Source organism: Leucoraja erinacea, chromosome 8, assembly GCF_028641065.1.
Source record: "Leucoraja erinacea ecotype New England chromosome 8, Leri_hhj_1, whole genome shotgun sequence".
NCBI lineage: Eukaryota > Metazoa > Chordata > Chondrichthyes > Rajiformes > Rajidae > Leucoraja > Leucoraja erinaceus.
This window is the reverse complement of record NC_073384.1, coordinates 32,020,573-32,036,154: the sequence shown is the minus strand read 5'-3', so window position 1 is coordinate 32,036,154 and position 15,582 is coordinate 32,020,573. Positions and strand designations below refer to the sequence as shown.

At 47.2% G+C, this 15,582-nt stretch overlaps 1 protein-coding gene across 1 annotated transcript in view; it reads right to left on the bottom strand.

The window, feature by feature from the left end:
• The window catches only part of LOC129699492 (glycogen phosphorylase, brain form), a 72,919-nt gene extending 61,844 nt beyond the window's left edge, over positions 1-11,075 (bottom strand). The window contains exons 1-2 of the mRNA XM_055639330.1: positions 10,713-11,075; positions 1,167-1,268 (exon numbers count right to left, since the gene is read on the bottom strand). Coding sequence (XP_055495305.1) covers positions 1,167-1,268; positions 10,713-10,955 — 345 coding nt within the window. The 5' untranslated portion in view covers positions 10,956-11,075. The remainder of the gene's footprint in view (positions 1-1,166; positions 1,269-10,712) is intronic.
• Positions 11,076-15,582: the final 4,507 nt, after the last annotated feature.

Sequence of the window (15,582 nt, the reverse complement as noted above, 5' to 3'; positions counted from 1 at the left end):
ATCTGTCAAAAAAAGGTCAAACTGTTCTGTTTATATTCCTCAAATTTCAGATATTGTATTCAGGGCTTCTGTATCTGCACAATCATAAGTCACAGAACATGGAAACAGGCCCTTCAGCCCAACTCGTCCATGCTGACCAACGTGCCCCATCTAATATAGTCCCATTTGCTCATGTTTGGCCCATATCCTTTCAAATCTTCTAAGCTTTGAATAATCTTGAACTTAATGAGCTACCAACACTTCCACACAGTATTGGCTGCAGTTTCCTGCAAAATCGGTGTTGGTTCAGTGAAATGTAATGCCAGAGGGAGGGATATGGGTGGAAGGGGACGTGGGGGAAAAAAGTGGCAGGATAGTGGGAGAAATGGGTGTGGGAACAGGAAAGAAAGAGGATGTGAAATAAAGAAAGTATAGGTGGCTTTCAAATCCATTGCTGCGGGCAGGGATGGAAATAATGTGTGTTTCAATTACACAATCAAAACACTGGTGACTGTCTCACCATTACGTTATGTTCTGCTTATTTTGGCATCTTGGTAATGACCATAATTGGATAAACTGAATGTGATGCTTTTAACCACCAGCTAGAGCAGCTGCCCTTGGCTAATGAAACGATGGTCTGAATCTCAATGTTCTGGACGTTGAATAAATCAACACACCTTCCCAAGAACATATGGTGCAGCAATAAAACCCTTCCTTGGTTAAAGTGGACCATTCATTGCTGCCAGGAAACGGCACAGTGTTGAAGGACACAAACAGCAATAACACTGGAAGCTCTAATGAAACGCAAAGGCAGGAAGACCAATGTTGCCCGTGTGACTGCCGATTACACCCACTTAGTTTAGTTTAGAGATACAATGTGGAAACAGCCCCTACAGTCCGTGCCGACAGGTGATTACTGGTACACTACTTCTATCCTAGATACCAGGGACAATTTACAGAAGCTAATTAACCTACAAACCTGTACGTCTATGGAGTGTGGGAGGAAACAGCAGCACCTGGAGAAAACCCACGTGGTCACAGGGAGATGTACAGACTTTGTCAGGATCAAACCTGCGTCTCTGGTGCTGTAAGGCAGCAACTCTACAGCTGCACCACTGTGCTGCCCTGAGATGATAGATTTAGACTTTAATCTAGTCAAGCACGCTAACTGTTGCTGGGCTTCATACCTGATATATGGCCTCATCAGTGGCATTCTCCAGTCCCAGGTTGACCATCGTATTCTGCAGGGTCCGACCCATGTAGAACTCCAGCGACAGGTAGTATATCCGCTGCAACACACAGGAAGTTTAACATTGCAGAGCAGGAAGGAGCAGCAACATCTACCCTTCAATCATCATCTCAGTACCTCACAAAGTGCCATCTATTCATTTAGGAATGACTGAAGTGCGGTCACCAACACAATGTGGGAAACATGGCAGTCAACATATGCAGAGAAAGGGGACACACACCAAATGGGTTATCTGGCCGCTTCTGTTGTTGAATGCTTGAACATTGAACATGAACAATGCTTTGCTGGCCCGGGGCAGCCAGCAGCCTGAAGCCGCAGTCTGCAGAGCTCCAGCTGGTGCGGCGTCTACAGCCCGGGATCCCTCGTGGGGGACCCGGGGGAAGAAGAAGCCATCACTGCCGGCCCGCGGCCAACTTCTACCGCGGGTCCGGCATGGACTTACCAACACCCCTGGAGGGGAGCTTCGACCGCCGGCCCTGCAGTCTACGGTGCTTCTGGCTGGGGCGGAGTCTTTAAATCTCGACCGATCGGCCTACACCATCTTAAAGCCGCGGTCTCCGGTGAGGAAGAGCCGATCCTGGACTGACTCTGGACTCTGGGGGGGGGGAGGGGGGGGGGGAATGGGGGAGGACTGGCCAAATGTTGTGCCTTCCACCACAGTGATGAATGCTGTGGTGGATGTTTGTGTTACAGTTTTATTGTGGTTGTGTGTTCTTTATTATTGTACTGCTGCTGACAACCCAAATTTCCACCGACCCTGGTTGGGTGGCAATAAATAATATCTAATTATATCTAATCTAATGTAAAGAACTTCAATGATAAAGGCACTCCATTTCCCCGACAGAGTACCTGGGTTACCACGGAACAGCAGCATGAGACCAGAATCATTAGATTATTCCATTTCCAGCAGCGATTATCTCTCAAATCTTGGCTGCTGCATTTAAATCCAGGACATTTACATCTGAAGATCCATCCAAGGCCGCTAGAAATTGCAGAGTTGTGGACATAGGCCAGACCATCACACAAAACAGTCACCCTTCCATAGTCTCCATCTACACTTCACACTGCCTTGGCAAGGCTGCTATCATAATCAAGGACCAGTCTCTCCCCGACCACTCCCCTTTCTCTCCTCTCACTAAAAGTAAGAGGTAATAATAGTTGGCCAAAGCTTTTCACTGCACCTCGGTACACATGACAATAATAAACTAAACTACTTTCAAATTCAGTGATAGTTTCTTATAGCTGTAATCAGGCAATTGAATGGTCCTCTCATCAGCTAGAGAGAGGTCCTACCTCATTGAAAACCTTGCAACTATCTTTAATTGGCCATTCTCGGACTTCAATGTTATATCTTTACAGTACGAGTTGTACCCTTCATCCGTGCACTATGGGCGACTTGATTGTAATCATGTGTAGTCTTTTCTTTGACTGCATAGCATGCAAACAAAAGTTTTTCACTGTACCTCGGTACACATGACACTAATAAACTAATCTAAACTGAAGCGGTAATAGCACCAGTTTCAAAGCACAGCCTTTCACAAGTACCTAGCGGGTCAGGCAGCCTCTGTGGAGGGAATGGACAGGTGATGTTTCAGGTCGGGATCCTTCTTCAGGCTGACATTGAAGAGTGTGTGAAGCGTGTTGGATGTAGGTTGGAGGGACTGGTCAAGGGAGGATGAGATAGAATAAAATAATTTGGATTTGAGTTTGGTGGGACATGAGCAGGCAGAAGCAATGGATCTGCCAGAGCAGTCCTGCTTGTGAATGTGAGGGGAAAGCTGGGCTCACCTGTATCCACCTATCACTTGCCAGGCTTTGCCCCAATGCCACCTCCAGCTTTTCCCATCCCCCCCCCCCCCCCCCCCTACTCCATCAGTCTGAAGAAGGGTTCTGACCCAAAGCATCATCTGTCCATTCCCTCCACAGATGCTACCTGACCCACTGAATTCCTCCTGCACTATATCTTGGGCACAAGATTCCAGCAGGTTCTGTTTCTTGTGTCTCCATCTTTAATGTCAAGGCCTTGTAACAAAGTCTATTACGGTGCTTTTTTCAAAAATCAAACATGGTTTGAACATCCATGCGAACATCAATTGCTCGATGAACTTTCTCCATTACTCAGTCGAAGAACTGAAATCATATTAGACAAGATTTGTCATTACTCTACCAGTGTTGGCTTTCATTTAACAACCTACATTCTTAGTGACTGAGCAACTGTCTAGAACCAGCTCACATCGGAAGAGGACAGAGATTGTGACCATATTACTAGTCTTGTTATCTGGGATGCATCCCATATGTGTCAGGAGACCTTTCTATCTTTAGCAATGCCCTCGTAATCACCTTCAGCAAAGAAAGAGGCTTTAGAGTCATGGAGCTGTACACACAGAAACAGCCTCTTTGGCCCACCTTGTCAATACAAACCAAGTTACAAACCAGGCTAACCTACTGGGCTAGCCTACCTACTGGGCTACTGGGCTAGCCTGGCCTACTTCTGCCTCTACTTCCCGAGGTCTCCAGTGACTCCTGCAAACTTCTACCAACGCATCACAGAAAGCACACTGTCATGTTGCATCACAGCTTGGTTTGGGAGCAGCTTTGCCCAAGAACGCAATAAATTGCAGAGTTGTAGATGTAGCCCAGTCCATCACACATACCAGACTCCCCACCATTGACTCCATCTATGCTTCACGTTACCTCGGAAAAGCAGCCAACATAATCAAAAACCTGTCCCACCCCAGTCATTCCTTCTTCTCCCTGCTCCCATCCGGCAGAAGGTACAGAAGCTTGAAAACGTGCACCTCCAGACTTAGGAACAGCCTGTTCCCCACTGTTTTCAAGCTTCTGAACGGTCCTTTCATAAGCTAGGGTACGGTCCAATTCACCGCCACCCCATTGTGGACATTGGACTTTGGAACCGATGCGCTACAATGCTGAGAACTATAGTCTGCACTCTGTATCTTCTCCTATGCTAGTTTCCGAATGGTTTATTGATAGGCTGTGTAACCTATCTATGGATGAGTTTCAAGAGGGATTGAGATAAAGAAAGAATTCTGAGGTCAGACAGCTGAAGGCAATGATGCCCAAATATGGGGAAGGATAGTTCAGGGGACAACCAAATGGCAAGGCTGAATTCTGATAGTTATAACCCTACAGGAGGTTGTGGAGCTGGGAGAGTCGGGATTCAAAGAGATTTAATTTAAGGATTTATAAGTCAATATACAAGTGGATAAGGACCCAATGCAGGTTCATGGCTAAATATTGCAGGGAATAGCACAGCTGCAGAAAGGGACACAAAGTGCTGGAGCAATTCAGCGGGTCAGGCAGCATCTCTGGAGAACATGGATAGGTGACGATTCAGGTCGGGACCCTTCTTTAGACTGATTTTTGTGGGGGGGGGGGGGGGACTGGAAGGAGGGGCAGGACAAAGCTGGCAAGTGATAGGTGGATATAAGTGAGGGGAATTTTGATTGGAAGATGGTTGGGTAAAGGTCAAAGATGAAAAAAGTAGGATACGGATAGAAGAGCCGTGAAATGTAAAGCCAGACGGAATAAAGATGGAAGGGGACAAGAGGGTGAGGAGAATAGGGTGCACATCCAGGTGGGGCACAGGGAAAAGAGAGATAAAAAGGGGAACGGAAAAGGTTGGAGGTGGGAGGTATTTGTATAAGTTAGCTACAATTGGAGAATTCAACATTCATATTGCTGGTCTGTAAGCTACCCAAGCAGAATATGAGGCGCTGGTCCTCCAGTTTGTGTGTGGCCTCACTCTGGCAATGGAGGAGGCCCAGGTCAGAAAGGTCGGCATGAGAAATGAGAAGGGGAGTTAAAATGGTTAGCAATCGGGTTACAGCTGACAGAGTTTGGGTAACTTAGTGGCAACTCGCTATGAGTCCACTCGCTAGCTGGGATCTCTCCCCAAAGTCTGCACACTGTTAAAACTAAATTTTCAAGCTCTACAATAAAGCACTTTTCGGGGAAGTTACTGGAATTTACTTGGGTTTTAACATGACTCAGTGCAGAGAAGATTGGTGAAATTGCTGAGTGTGTGTAGGATAGTGTTAATGTGCGGGGATCGCTGGTCGGTGCGGATTCGGTGGGCCGAAGGGTCTATTTCCGCGCTGTAACTGTAAACTAAAAATAAATTAAATTTACAAGGAACTGCAGATATTGGAATCTTGAGCAAAACAAAGTGCTGGAGGCACTCAGCAGGTCAGGTAACATCTGTTTGAAGAAGGGTCCCGACACAAAACATTGTCTGCCCATTTCCCCCCAAAAAAGATGCCTCACCCGCTAAGTTCCTCCAGCACAATTTTTTTAACTTGTTCACATCATTTAGCAATGAGGACTATTCAGTGCTATAGAAGGAATTTGCCAGCTGTTCCCTGCTGAACCCATGAACATATCTTTAGAACAGACCACATGAATGCTCCACAAGTGTCCAACTACAAAGAGCTGTTACGCTTATATTACTTTCCCCCTGCTAAATGTTGCCGATGCCAACCTTGTCAACACTCAACCTTGGGCTCAGGACAGTGAATAGTTAAAAGACGTTCGACCAGGTTAATGGATAGGAAAGGTTTAGAGGGATATGGGCCATAGACAATAGGTTCAGGAGTAGGCCATTCGGCCCTTTGAGCCAGCACCGGCATTCAATGTGATCATGGCTGATCATCCCCAATCAGTACCCCGTTCCTGCCTTCTCCCGATATCCCCTGACTCCACTATCTTTAAGAGCCAAATAGCCCCAAATGGGACTAGCGGCAATAAGGCTTGGTTGGCATGGATCAGTTGGGCCGAAGGGCCTGTTTCTGTGCTGCATGGCTCGATGTCAAAGTGCAGGAGAGACAACATTGCTTTGCCAATATATTCAAGGTGGGTGCTACATGACCGTGTGCTGATTAGCACAAAGTTATTAATTCGAGCTGTTCCCTCTTAAATCGGGATTTTAAAAATCATCGCAACATTTTAGACGTGCACAAACATCACATTTTAACCTCCACATGGTATCATTACACCATACAACATTAAAGCATCGCTGGACCAGAATCTGAAGAAGGGTCCCAACCCAAAATATCACCTGTCAATCTCCTCCAGAGATGCTGCCTGACCCAGGGAGTTAGTCTTTTTTTTGTCAACCAGCATCTGTTTAGTTTAGTTTATTACTGTCACGTGTACAGTGGTACAGTGAGCTTTTCTGTTGCGTGCTATCCAGTCAGACTATACATGATTACGATCAAGCCGTCCACAGTGTACAGATAAAGGATAAAGGGAAATACGTTTAATGCAAGATAAAGTAGTAAAGTCTCATTAAAGATAGTCCGAGGGTCAGGACCGCTCTCTAGTTGATTCCTTGTTTCTCCAAAGATTAACCTTATTGCTACAGATATGCAGTCTACATAAGATCACGTGATAGGAGCAGAATTGGGCCACTCGGCCCATCAAGTTAATACCGCCATTCAATCATAGCTAATCTATCTTCCTCTCCTAACCCCATTTTCCTGCCTTTGCTCCATAGCCCCTGACACCCACTAATCAATAATCTATTTATATCTCTGCATTAAAAAGATCTATTGACTTGGCTTCCACAGCATTCTATGGCAATGAATGCTGAGCTGAAGAAACAAGGGCCAGTTCTCAATTCTACAAATTAGGTAAGCTGCCAAACCCACCATTTAGTTCCTCCTTTAATAGATCTCTCAGTACATGTGGAAATGTTCTGAGAAAGCTGGTTTTGTAACAGCTTCATGGAATAAAATGAAACATGTAATTCAGCTGAGCACATTGCCAGTGGGCACTGGTAGCACCTTTCCCTCTGGGGCTGGAACTATGGGTTGAGAATTCCACTCCACATACCCGTCATGACCACTGATCAATACTGCAGCGCTGAAACAAGCTGGCTGGGGATTCCAAGTCTTCCTTTATCTTGTGTCAGCTACGACGTCCCACTCACCAACCCTCATGCCAACGACACCACCACTCTCCCCTGTCCGTCTCTCTCTACAGATGCTGCCCGACCACTGTTAGTCCAGCACTTTGTGGAGGACGGACAAACAAACAAACACAAATCTGCTGGAGGAGCTCAGTGGGTCAGGGAGCAGCTGTGCAGGGAATGGTCAGGCAATGTTTCGGGTCTGGACCCCTGTTCATACTGCCAGTCTGAAGAAGAGTCCTGACACAAAACACCACCTGTCCATTACCTACACAGATAGAATAGAATATGTTTACTGTCATTGCACAAAACTGAGCAACGAAATTCCATTTGCCTCTCCTCCGTTAAAAGAAATACAACACGACACCAATGCACATATGTACAGTTAATAGTAGAATCTAAATACATTTTTAAAAGAGATTAAAATAATTTAGCGGTATTCCTCGAAGTTACTTCTTGCTTCCCAGTGTTCACTATTGGAGTTAAGCTCTTTTAATCGCACAATGGTAGAAACTATTTTTTAGTCTACCAGTGCGAGCCTGCAGAGACCTGAATCGCCTCCCGGAGGGTAGCAGAGTAAAAAGGTGGTTGGCAGGGTGGGATGTGTCCTTCTTGATATTTATGGCCCTGGGCAAGCATCGGGCCTTGTATATGTCATCCAAGGAGGGCAGGTTAGCGTTTGTAGCAGGTTAGCGTTCAGATGCTGTCTGAATCTACTGAGTTCCACCAGCACTTGAATAAAATAATCTTGCTCAACATTTCAGCACCTGCAGCTTCTTTGGTCTCCAGCGACTACCTCTTTGCCAATTGTAATATTCTGAACAAGATATTATCGGCCTTCCTAGATTGCTGGCATTATAACAGGAGTTCTTTAGTGTTCTTCCCACTAACACAAGTTCATAAACCTTATTGACTTTAAATAGGTTATCGTGTTTTCTTGGTTCTCCTATCACATGAATCTTGTTATCTTGCCTGAAGACGGGTCTCGACCTGAAACATCACCCATTCCTTCTCTCCAGAGATGCTGCCTGTCCCGCTGAGTTACTCCAGCTTTTTGTGTTTATCTTGTTTTCACCATTACAATAGCAACCACAGACGCACTTCATTGTATGCAAAGCTGGGCCAGAGGTCCTGAAACATGCATTGCAAATACAAGTTTCTCTCTTTAAAGCGACCCTCCCCTGTCATTGTCCAGTAGCACTGAGACTAATTTCACCATGTTGATTAATGGCATTTGAGTTCAGACTAGGTCAAATGCAATGAAGTCAAAACTTAGCCGATACGTTCCCTTTTAAGTAAAAAAGAACTAGATCTAATTCAGTTTCTGACCTTCAAACATCAGTATCTTCCTAAATGTGTTATCATTCTAACAACTCTGTGATGAATAATATAGATAATGCAGACAGTCAGATTTCTTAATTAAAAGTGAAAGCTTCAAAAACTGTATTTAAGACAGGAGATTAATCATATTCCTGAAGAAGTGTCTACATCAGCTCCACTTTGTGACACAGAACTTGACTAAAGTGACAAATGTTTTGGAGGCAATAAAAAGAAAATCAAGTGTTATGTTTTGCAGCTTGCAAAGCTGGAGTCAGCTCACAGCTCTTTATTTATCGTTTCAAAACATGGACAGGGTGAGACCGATCATTTAGTGCGTAGGACGAGTTTATGTAACAGTGGACCCACAATCTACCGCAAGGCTTAGCTAACAATTCATGGATGAGAGACATAAGATGAATACAGTAGAGCACAAATGTGTCTGCCATGTGCTCAGTCATTTCTGGTCTCTGCTATAAGGCTGAACTAAATCTCACATGCAGTGAGTTTTGGGGAAAGATCTGTTAGATCAAAAAATAAATTGCTGGAAGAACTCAGTAGGTCAAGCAACATCTATGGGGACAAAGGAGTGGTTGACTTTTCATATTCAGACCCTGCATCAGGACAGAGTGCAGAAGGGACTTGGGCAGCAGGCAGGGAAGTGGGCGGAAAGGGTGCGACAAAAGCTGGTAGATGATTGCACGCAAAAGGAACTGCAGGTATAAGACCAAAAAATCTATTGGAGTAACTCAGCGGATCAGGCAGCATCTCTGAAGAAAGTGGATAGGTGGCCTATTGGGACGGGATCCTTCTTTAGACTGATTACAGTAGGGAAAAGAAAGCTGGAAGGGAGATGGGGAGGGAGGGGCAGGTCAAAGCTGAGCAAGTGATAGGTGGATACAGGTGAGGGGGGGTTTAATTGGCAAATGATTGGATAAAGGCTAGAGATGAAAAAAAATTAAGAAGTGTGAGATCGAAGAGGTTGGAATTGGAGATGGGAGATACGTGTACATAGGAAGGGAAAGGAGCAGGGTGACAGGATCGAGTCTGGTGTGGCCACATCTCAAACATGGGAAGGGATATCACTTCAGGGATCTAGAGTGGCAAGGGTCCTATGTACACATAAAAAGGGGGCTACTAACTATTGGATTTAAAAGGGCACTACTGAATGTAGGTCTGAAGAAGAAGGGGTCCTGACCATAACGTCACCCATCCTCCCCCCCCCCCCCCAGATGCTGCCTGCCCGCTGAATTACTCCAGCACTTTGTGTTTATCCTTGGTATAAAGCAGCATCTGCAGTTCTATGTTTCTACATTGAATGTAGAAGAAAACTTCAAATGTGTTAAGAGTTTTGCATATTATTATTATTATTATTATTATTACAAATTACGTTTCATTTTAAATGCAAGAAAGACCGGTGCTATGGATGTAATCTGTGCCATGGCGGAGGGGGGAGGATGACTCTTCTAAATACAGGTTGAGTGCAGAACGCTCCACTAATGATACATGAAGTACATCAGACAGCTGCGTCTCAAATTTGAGTGAAATTAGACCAAGTTCGGGGTGCAAAACAAAAAATTTGGTATGCAAAATTTAACACCAGTCATGGAGTCGTACAGCACGGAAACTGACCCTTCGGCCCAACTCGCCCAGAGTAGACTGCAAACGGAATACGCGTAGCAAGGTTTCCGCGAATTGTTTAAAAACTGCACTAATATGGTCAAGCAGGGCTGTTTTCACACCATTGGAGATAAAATAAACAAAGCACGTAAGAAGGAACTGCAGATGCTGGTTTAAACCGAAGATAGACACAAAAAGCTGGAGTAACTCAGCGGGACAGGCAGCACCTCTGGAGAGAAGCAATAAAGGGCGATGTTTCGCGTCGAGACCCAGCACGCAAGACGCTGAGTGCCATTTGGGGAACGCGGATGCAGAAGTAAATCAACTAGGGGAAGATGGTGTTAAATTAACTTCCTTATCACTCTCCCTTGCAATTGTATTGGTGCAAGTCAGTGGTTCGGGCAATGGGCGAGGTCGGGTTATGGATGGGCGAGGGAGTTAGGGTTTTGGCCAGGGGAGGAGGAGGGAATTACGGATGGTCAGATGACCATGAAGGGGGAGAGGGTGGATTTTGGATGGAAGGCGAGGGGAGAAGGATAGTGGATAGCCGGGGAGTGAGGGAGGGAGAGGATTGTGGATGGTGGGGGATTAAGGGCTGGGAGGTGTGGACCCTCTCACCTTGGGGTCTTTCTCGTAGTAATACTGCTGGGTGCGGATCCAGCGGCCGACCAGGTGGTCGCGGATAGTGTGGGCTAGAGCGAAGTAGTAATCCCGGGGGGTGGCGACGTTCCTGTCCTTGACCAGGGTGAAGTGCAGATGCCTGTTGAAGCTTTTCTTCAGCTCCACCACATCCCCGAGCTCGGCGATCCCCCGTACGCTGATTTGCTTCCGTTTATCGAAGTCCGTCAGTGGCGCGGCCATGGTGCACCCTTGGGTGCGGGGAGAGGCTGCTGGGTGGCGGGCGGATGGGCGCTGGAGTCCGGCGCTGGTCGCTCTGAGAACCCGCTGTCCGACGCTCACTCTTCCTGTTACCCGGCCGGCCGTGAGCCCAGATCATTGGACACGGAGACAGGGTGGGAGGAGAAAGAGAGAGGGTGGGAGGAGAGAGACAGAGAGTGTGGAGGAGAGAGAGAGAGAGAGAGAGTGGAGGAGAGAGAGAGAGGGTGAGGAGGAGAGGAGAGAGAGAGAGAGAGAGAGGGGAGGAGAGAGAGAGAGTGTGTGAGAGAGGGAGAGAGAGAGAGTGTGGGAGGGAGAAGAGAGAGGGTGTGAGGGAGAAGAGTGGGAGAAGAGTGAGAGTGTGGGAGGGAGAAGAGAGAGGGTGGGAGGAGAGAGAGAGGGTGGGAGGAGAGAGAGCGGGTGGGGGGAGGAGAGAGAGAGGGGGAGGGTGGGAGGAGAAAAAGAGAGTGTGGGGGGGGAAAAGATAGAGTAGTGGTGGGAGGAGAGAGAGAGAGTGTGTGAGAGGGGAGAGGGGGAGAGAGGAAGAGAGAGGGGCTGGAGAGGGAGGAGAGAGGTTAGGAGAGAAGGGGAGGGAGGTGGGAGAGAGAGGGAGAAGAGAGAGGGGTGGGAGGGAGAAGAGAAGGGAGGAGAGTGTGGGAGGGGAGAGAGAGAGAGTGTGAGAGGGGAGAGAGAGAGAGAGGTGGGAGGGGAGAGAGTGGAGGAGGAAGAGATAGAGTGGGAGGAGAGAGAGAGAGTGGGGAGGGGAGAAGAGAGAGAGAGTGTGGGAGGGAGAAGAGAGAGAGAGTGTGGGGGGGAGAAGAGAGAGTGTGGGAGGGGAGAGAGTGGAGGAGGAAGAGATAGAGTGGGAGGGATGGAGGGAGATTAGGATAGGGGGAGGATGTGGGAGGGGAGAGAAGGAGGGAGAGCGAAATGGAAGAGAGCGTGGAAGGGAGAGGGGGGGGGGATGGTAGGAGGGAGCAAGAGAGTGGGAGGGAGGGGAGAGAGAGTGTAAGGGAGGGAAAGAGAGTGGGAGAGGAGGGAGGAGTGAGTGACGGAAGGAAAAGAAGGGAGAGCAGTGGGTGGGATGGAGAGAGGGAGGCAGAATGTGAGAGTGGGAGGGAGGGGAGAGTGGGTGGGTGGGGGGGAAGTATGGAGGGGGAGAGAATGAGTGGGAGGGGCAGGGGGAGCGGGGGCGAGGCAGAGAGGGGAAGAAGGGGGGGTAGGGAGTGAGAGCGAGTTGGAGGGGGGAGACAACAAGAGGGAAGATGGAAGGGAGGAAGTGTGGGAAGTAGAGAGGGAGCGAGAGGGAGGGAGAGAGAGGGAGTGAAAGAGGGATGGGAGGTAGGAAGAGGGATGGAGAGGGGGAGAGCGAGAGGTGGGTATGTAGAGAGAGAGAGAGAGAATGGGTGGGAGGGAGGGGGAGAGAGAGCTCGTACATACCAACAACTGCATTGTTGTAGCACCTAGGGACACACGTGAGTAAGCCCATGTCTGATTCGACCCGTCTCCTTTGAATAGCCCTCTCTAAGCATAGAACTAATTTCTTAATATATTTTAACACTAAAACATTCGTCACTTAATCATGAAAATAGACACAAGATGCTGGAGAAACACAACGGGTCAGGCAGCATCTCTGGAGAAAATGGTCACTTTGAGTCACCAGTAAGGCCATAAAGCTAACACAGACACTGGTTCAATAATACAATTCCATTCCAGTTTTAAATATACTTTTTGAAGCTTTCACTTCTAATTGAGAAGTCTGACTGTTGAGGTTTATTGTTATCACGTGTACTGAGGTACAGTGGAAACATTTGTTTTACATGCTCTCCAAACAGATCAGATAATACCATATAAACGTACAATGGATAAAAATTGTAATTGTAATTGTAATTGTAAATCTTTATTGTCATTTCCTGAGTATTGGCATACCCAGAGGAAACAAAAAAACGTTGCTCAACCAGTGTCCATTCAGTTTGCATTAAAAAATAAATAGGAATTAAAATTAAAAAATACATGTCATGAACAAATTTAACACTCTACTAAACATTCAACAGCCGTTCCGACCGGCAGCGGCACAACAGTGGCTCTGCTGCAGTGTGGGGGTTTGTGCGCGATACTTGGCAGGGGGCAAAGTCCATTTAACAGTCTTATAGCCTGTGGGAAGAAGCTGAGGAGCATCCTGCTGGTTTTGCAGCTAATGCTCCTGTACCTCTTCCCAGATGGGAGGATGGAGAAAATGTCATGCGATGGGTGGTAAGGGTCTTTGATGATGGAGATGGCTCTGTTGATACATCTCTTCTTGTATATGTCCAGCAGGAAGGGGAGTGGAGCACCAATAATCCTGCTTGCGGTCTTCACTATCCTGTCCAGTTGGTGCCGTTCGTACGCCTTGCAGCTCCCGAACCAGGAAGTGATGCCGTATGTCAGTGTGCTCTCGACAGTCCCCCTATAAAAAGTCCGTAGGTGTGTGGTGGGGAGACCTGCTTTACATAGTCTTCGGAGAGGGTGAAGTCGCTGCTGGGCTCTCTTGACCAGAGCTGTGGTGTTGGCCGTGGACGTCAGGTCATCAGACAGATGTAGTCCTAAGAACTTTATGCTGCTGACCCTTTCCACATCAGCTCCGTCGATGTGCAGAGGTGTATGGTGTTGTTTCCCCGCCCTCCTGAAGTCAACCACCATCTCCTTAGTTTTTCCCACGTTAAGAATGAGGTTGTGGGATTTACACCAACCTGTGAGCAGCTCCACCTCCATCCTGTACGCCGATTCATCATTGTCACTGATGAGACCCACTACTGTTGTGTCATCAGCGAACTTGTTGATGAAGTTGTTATTGAGTCTGGCAGTACAGTCGTGTGTCAGCAGACTAAACAGAAGGGGGCTTAGGACACAGCCTTGGGGTGAGCCAGTGCTCACGGCTATGGTTTTTGATGTCCTACTGCCCACCCTGACTGTCTGCTGCCGTTGCGACAGAAAGTTCAGGACCCAGCTACATGTGCCAGCATCAACCCCCAACAGCTCCAACTTCTCCACCAGCTGCTGCGGAATGATTGTATTGAAAGCAGAGCTGAAGTCTATGAAGAGGATCCTGGCATAGGTATTTTTCCGATCGAGATGTGACAATACGAGGTTCAGTGTTGTTGAGACTGCGTCCTCTGTGGATCGGTTGGCTCTGTAGGCGAACTGCAGTGGGTCTAGGTCGGCAGGTAGACTATTTTTGATGTGCTGCATAACTAGTCGCTCAAAACACTTCATTACAATGGGTGTTAGGGCCACTGGTCGAAAGTCATTATGGCAGGCTGGGTTTGGTTTCTTCGGGACAGGGACGATGGTGGCACTCTTAAGACAGTTGGGCACTACTGCCTGGCTGAGTGAGATGTTAAAAATGTCTGTGAAGACATCTTTCAGTTGCTCGGCACAGTCTCTTAGAACGCATCCAGGAATGTTGTCCGGCCCTGCAGCTTTGCGTGGATTGACGCTGGCAAAGGCCTTTTTAACTCTGGCTGCGGACAGCCTGAGCGACTGGTCACTGGGAGATGGCAGTAGTGCACGTGTCTGGGTGCTGTAAATTAGGTGCAGTAGGCCATTCGGCCCTTCGAGCCTGCACCGCAATTCAATATGATCATGGCTGATCATCCAATGGAGCAAAGGGGAGATACGGAATGCAGAATATAGCTCATTAGTTCCATAGACAAAGTCCAATGTCCGCAATGGGGTAGAGGTGAATTGGACAGTACCCTAGCTTATGGAAGGACCGTTCAGAAGCCTGGTAACAGAAGGGAAGAAGCAGTCTGGTGGTGGCACTTTCAAGCTTCTGTACCTTTTGCTGGACAGGAGTAGGGAGAAGGAGGAATGACAGGGGTGGGACAAGTCTTTGATTATGTTGGCTTCATTGCACCTCATCCAGTCTGATTTCAAATGCCATTAATCAACATTATGCTGAAATTAGTCATTGCACCAATGGGCAGTTTAAAGAGAGATTAGGGCACATTTTATGACTTCTGGCCCAAACAGCATTGCATGCGATTATGTACGTCTGTGGTTGCTGTTGTAATGTAGAAAACAAGATAACCAGTTTAAAGTCAATAAGACAATTTGACCTTTGACTTTAGAGTCATAAAGTCAAGCATCAAGTTGGAGAAACAAGGAACTGCAGATGCTGGCTTACAAAAAAAATGTTGGAGTAACTCAGTAGGTCAGGCAGCATCTCTGCAGAACATGGATAGGTGACGTTTTGGGTCGGGACCTTCATACTCTGTTCAAGAGTTAAGAGGCCCCGTAGCAGAAACGTCCACATCACTGGACTGGAAACCGGAAGTATCCTGAGCTAATGTGGCAGCCATGCCTGAAGCTGTTCGTACTTACATCCTTTTTAATTTTTAGTCGTGAATTGGCCAAGATTGACTGGCAAGTAATTCTAAAAGGGTTGACGGTGGATATGCAATGGAAGGCATTTAAAGACTGCATGGATGAACTACAAAAATTGTTCATCCCAGTTTGGCAAAAGAATAAATCAGGGAAGGTAGTGCATCCATGGATAACAAGGGAAATCAGGGATAGTATCAAAGCAAAGGATGATGCGTACAAACTAGCCAGAAAAAGCAGCATACCGGAG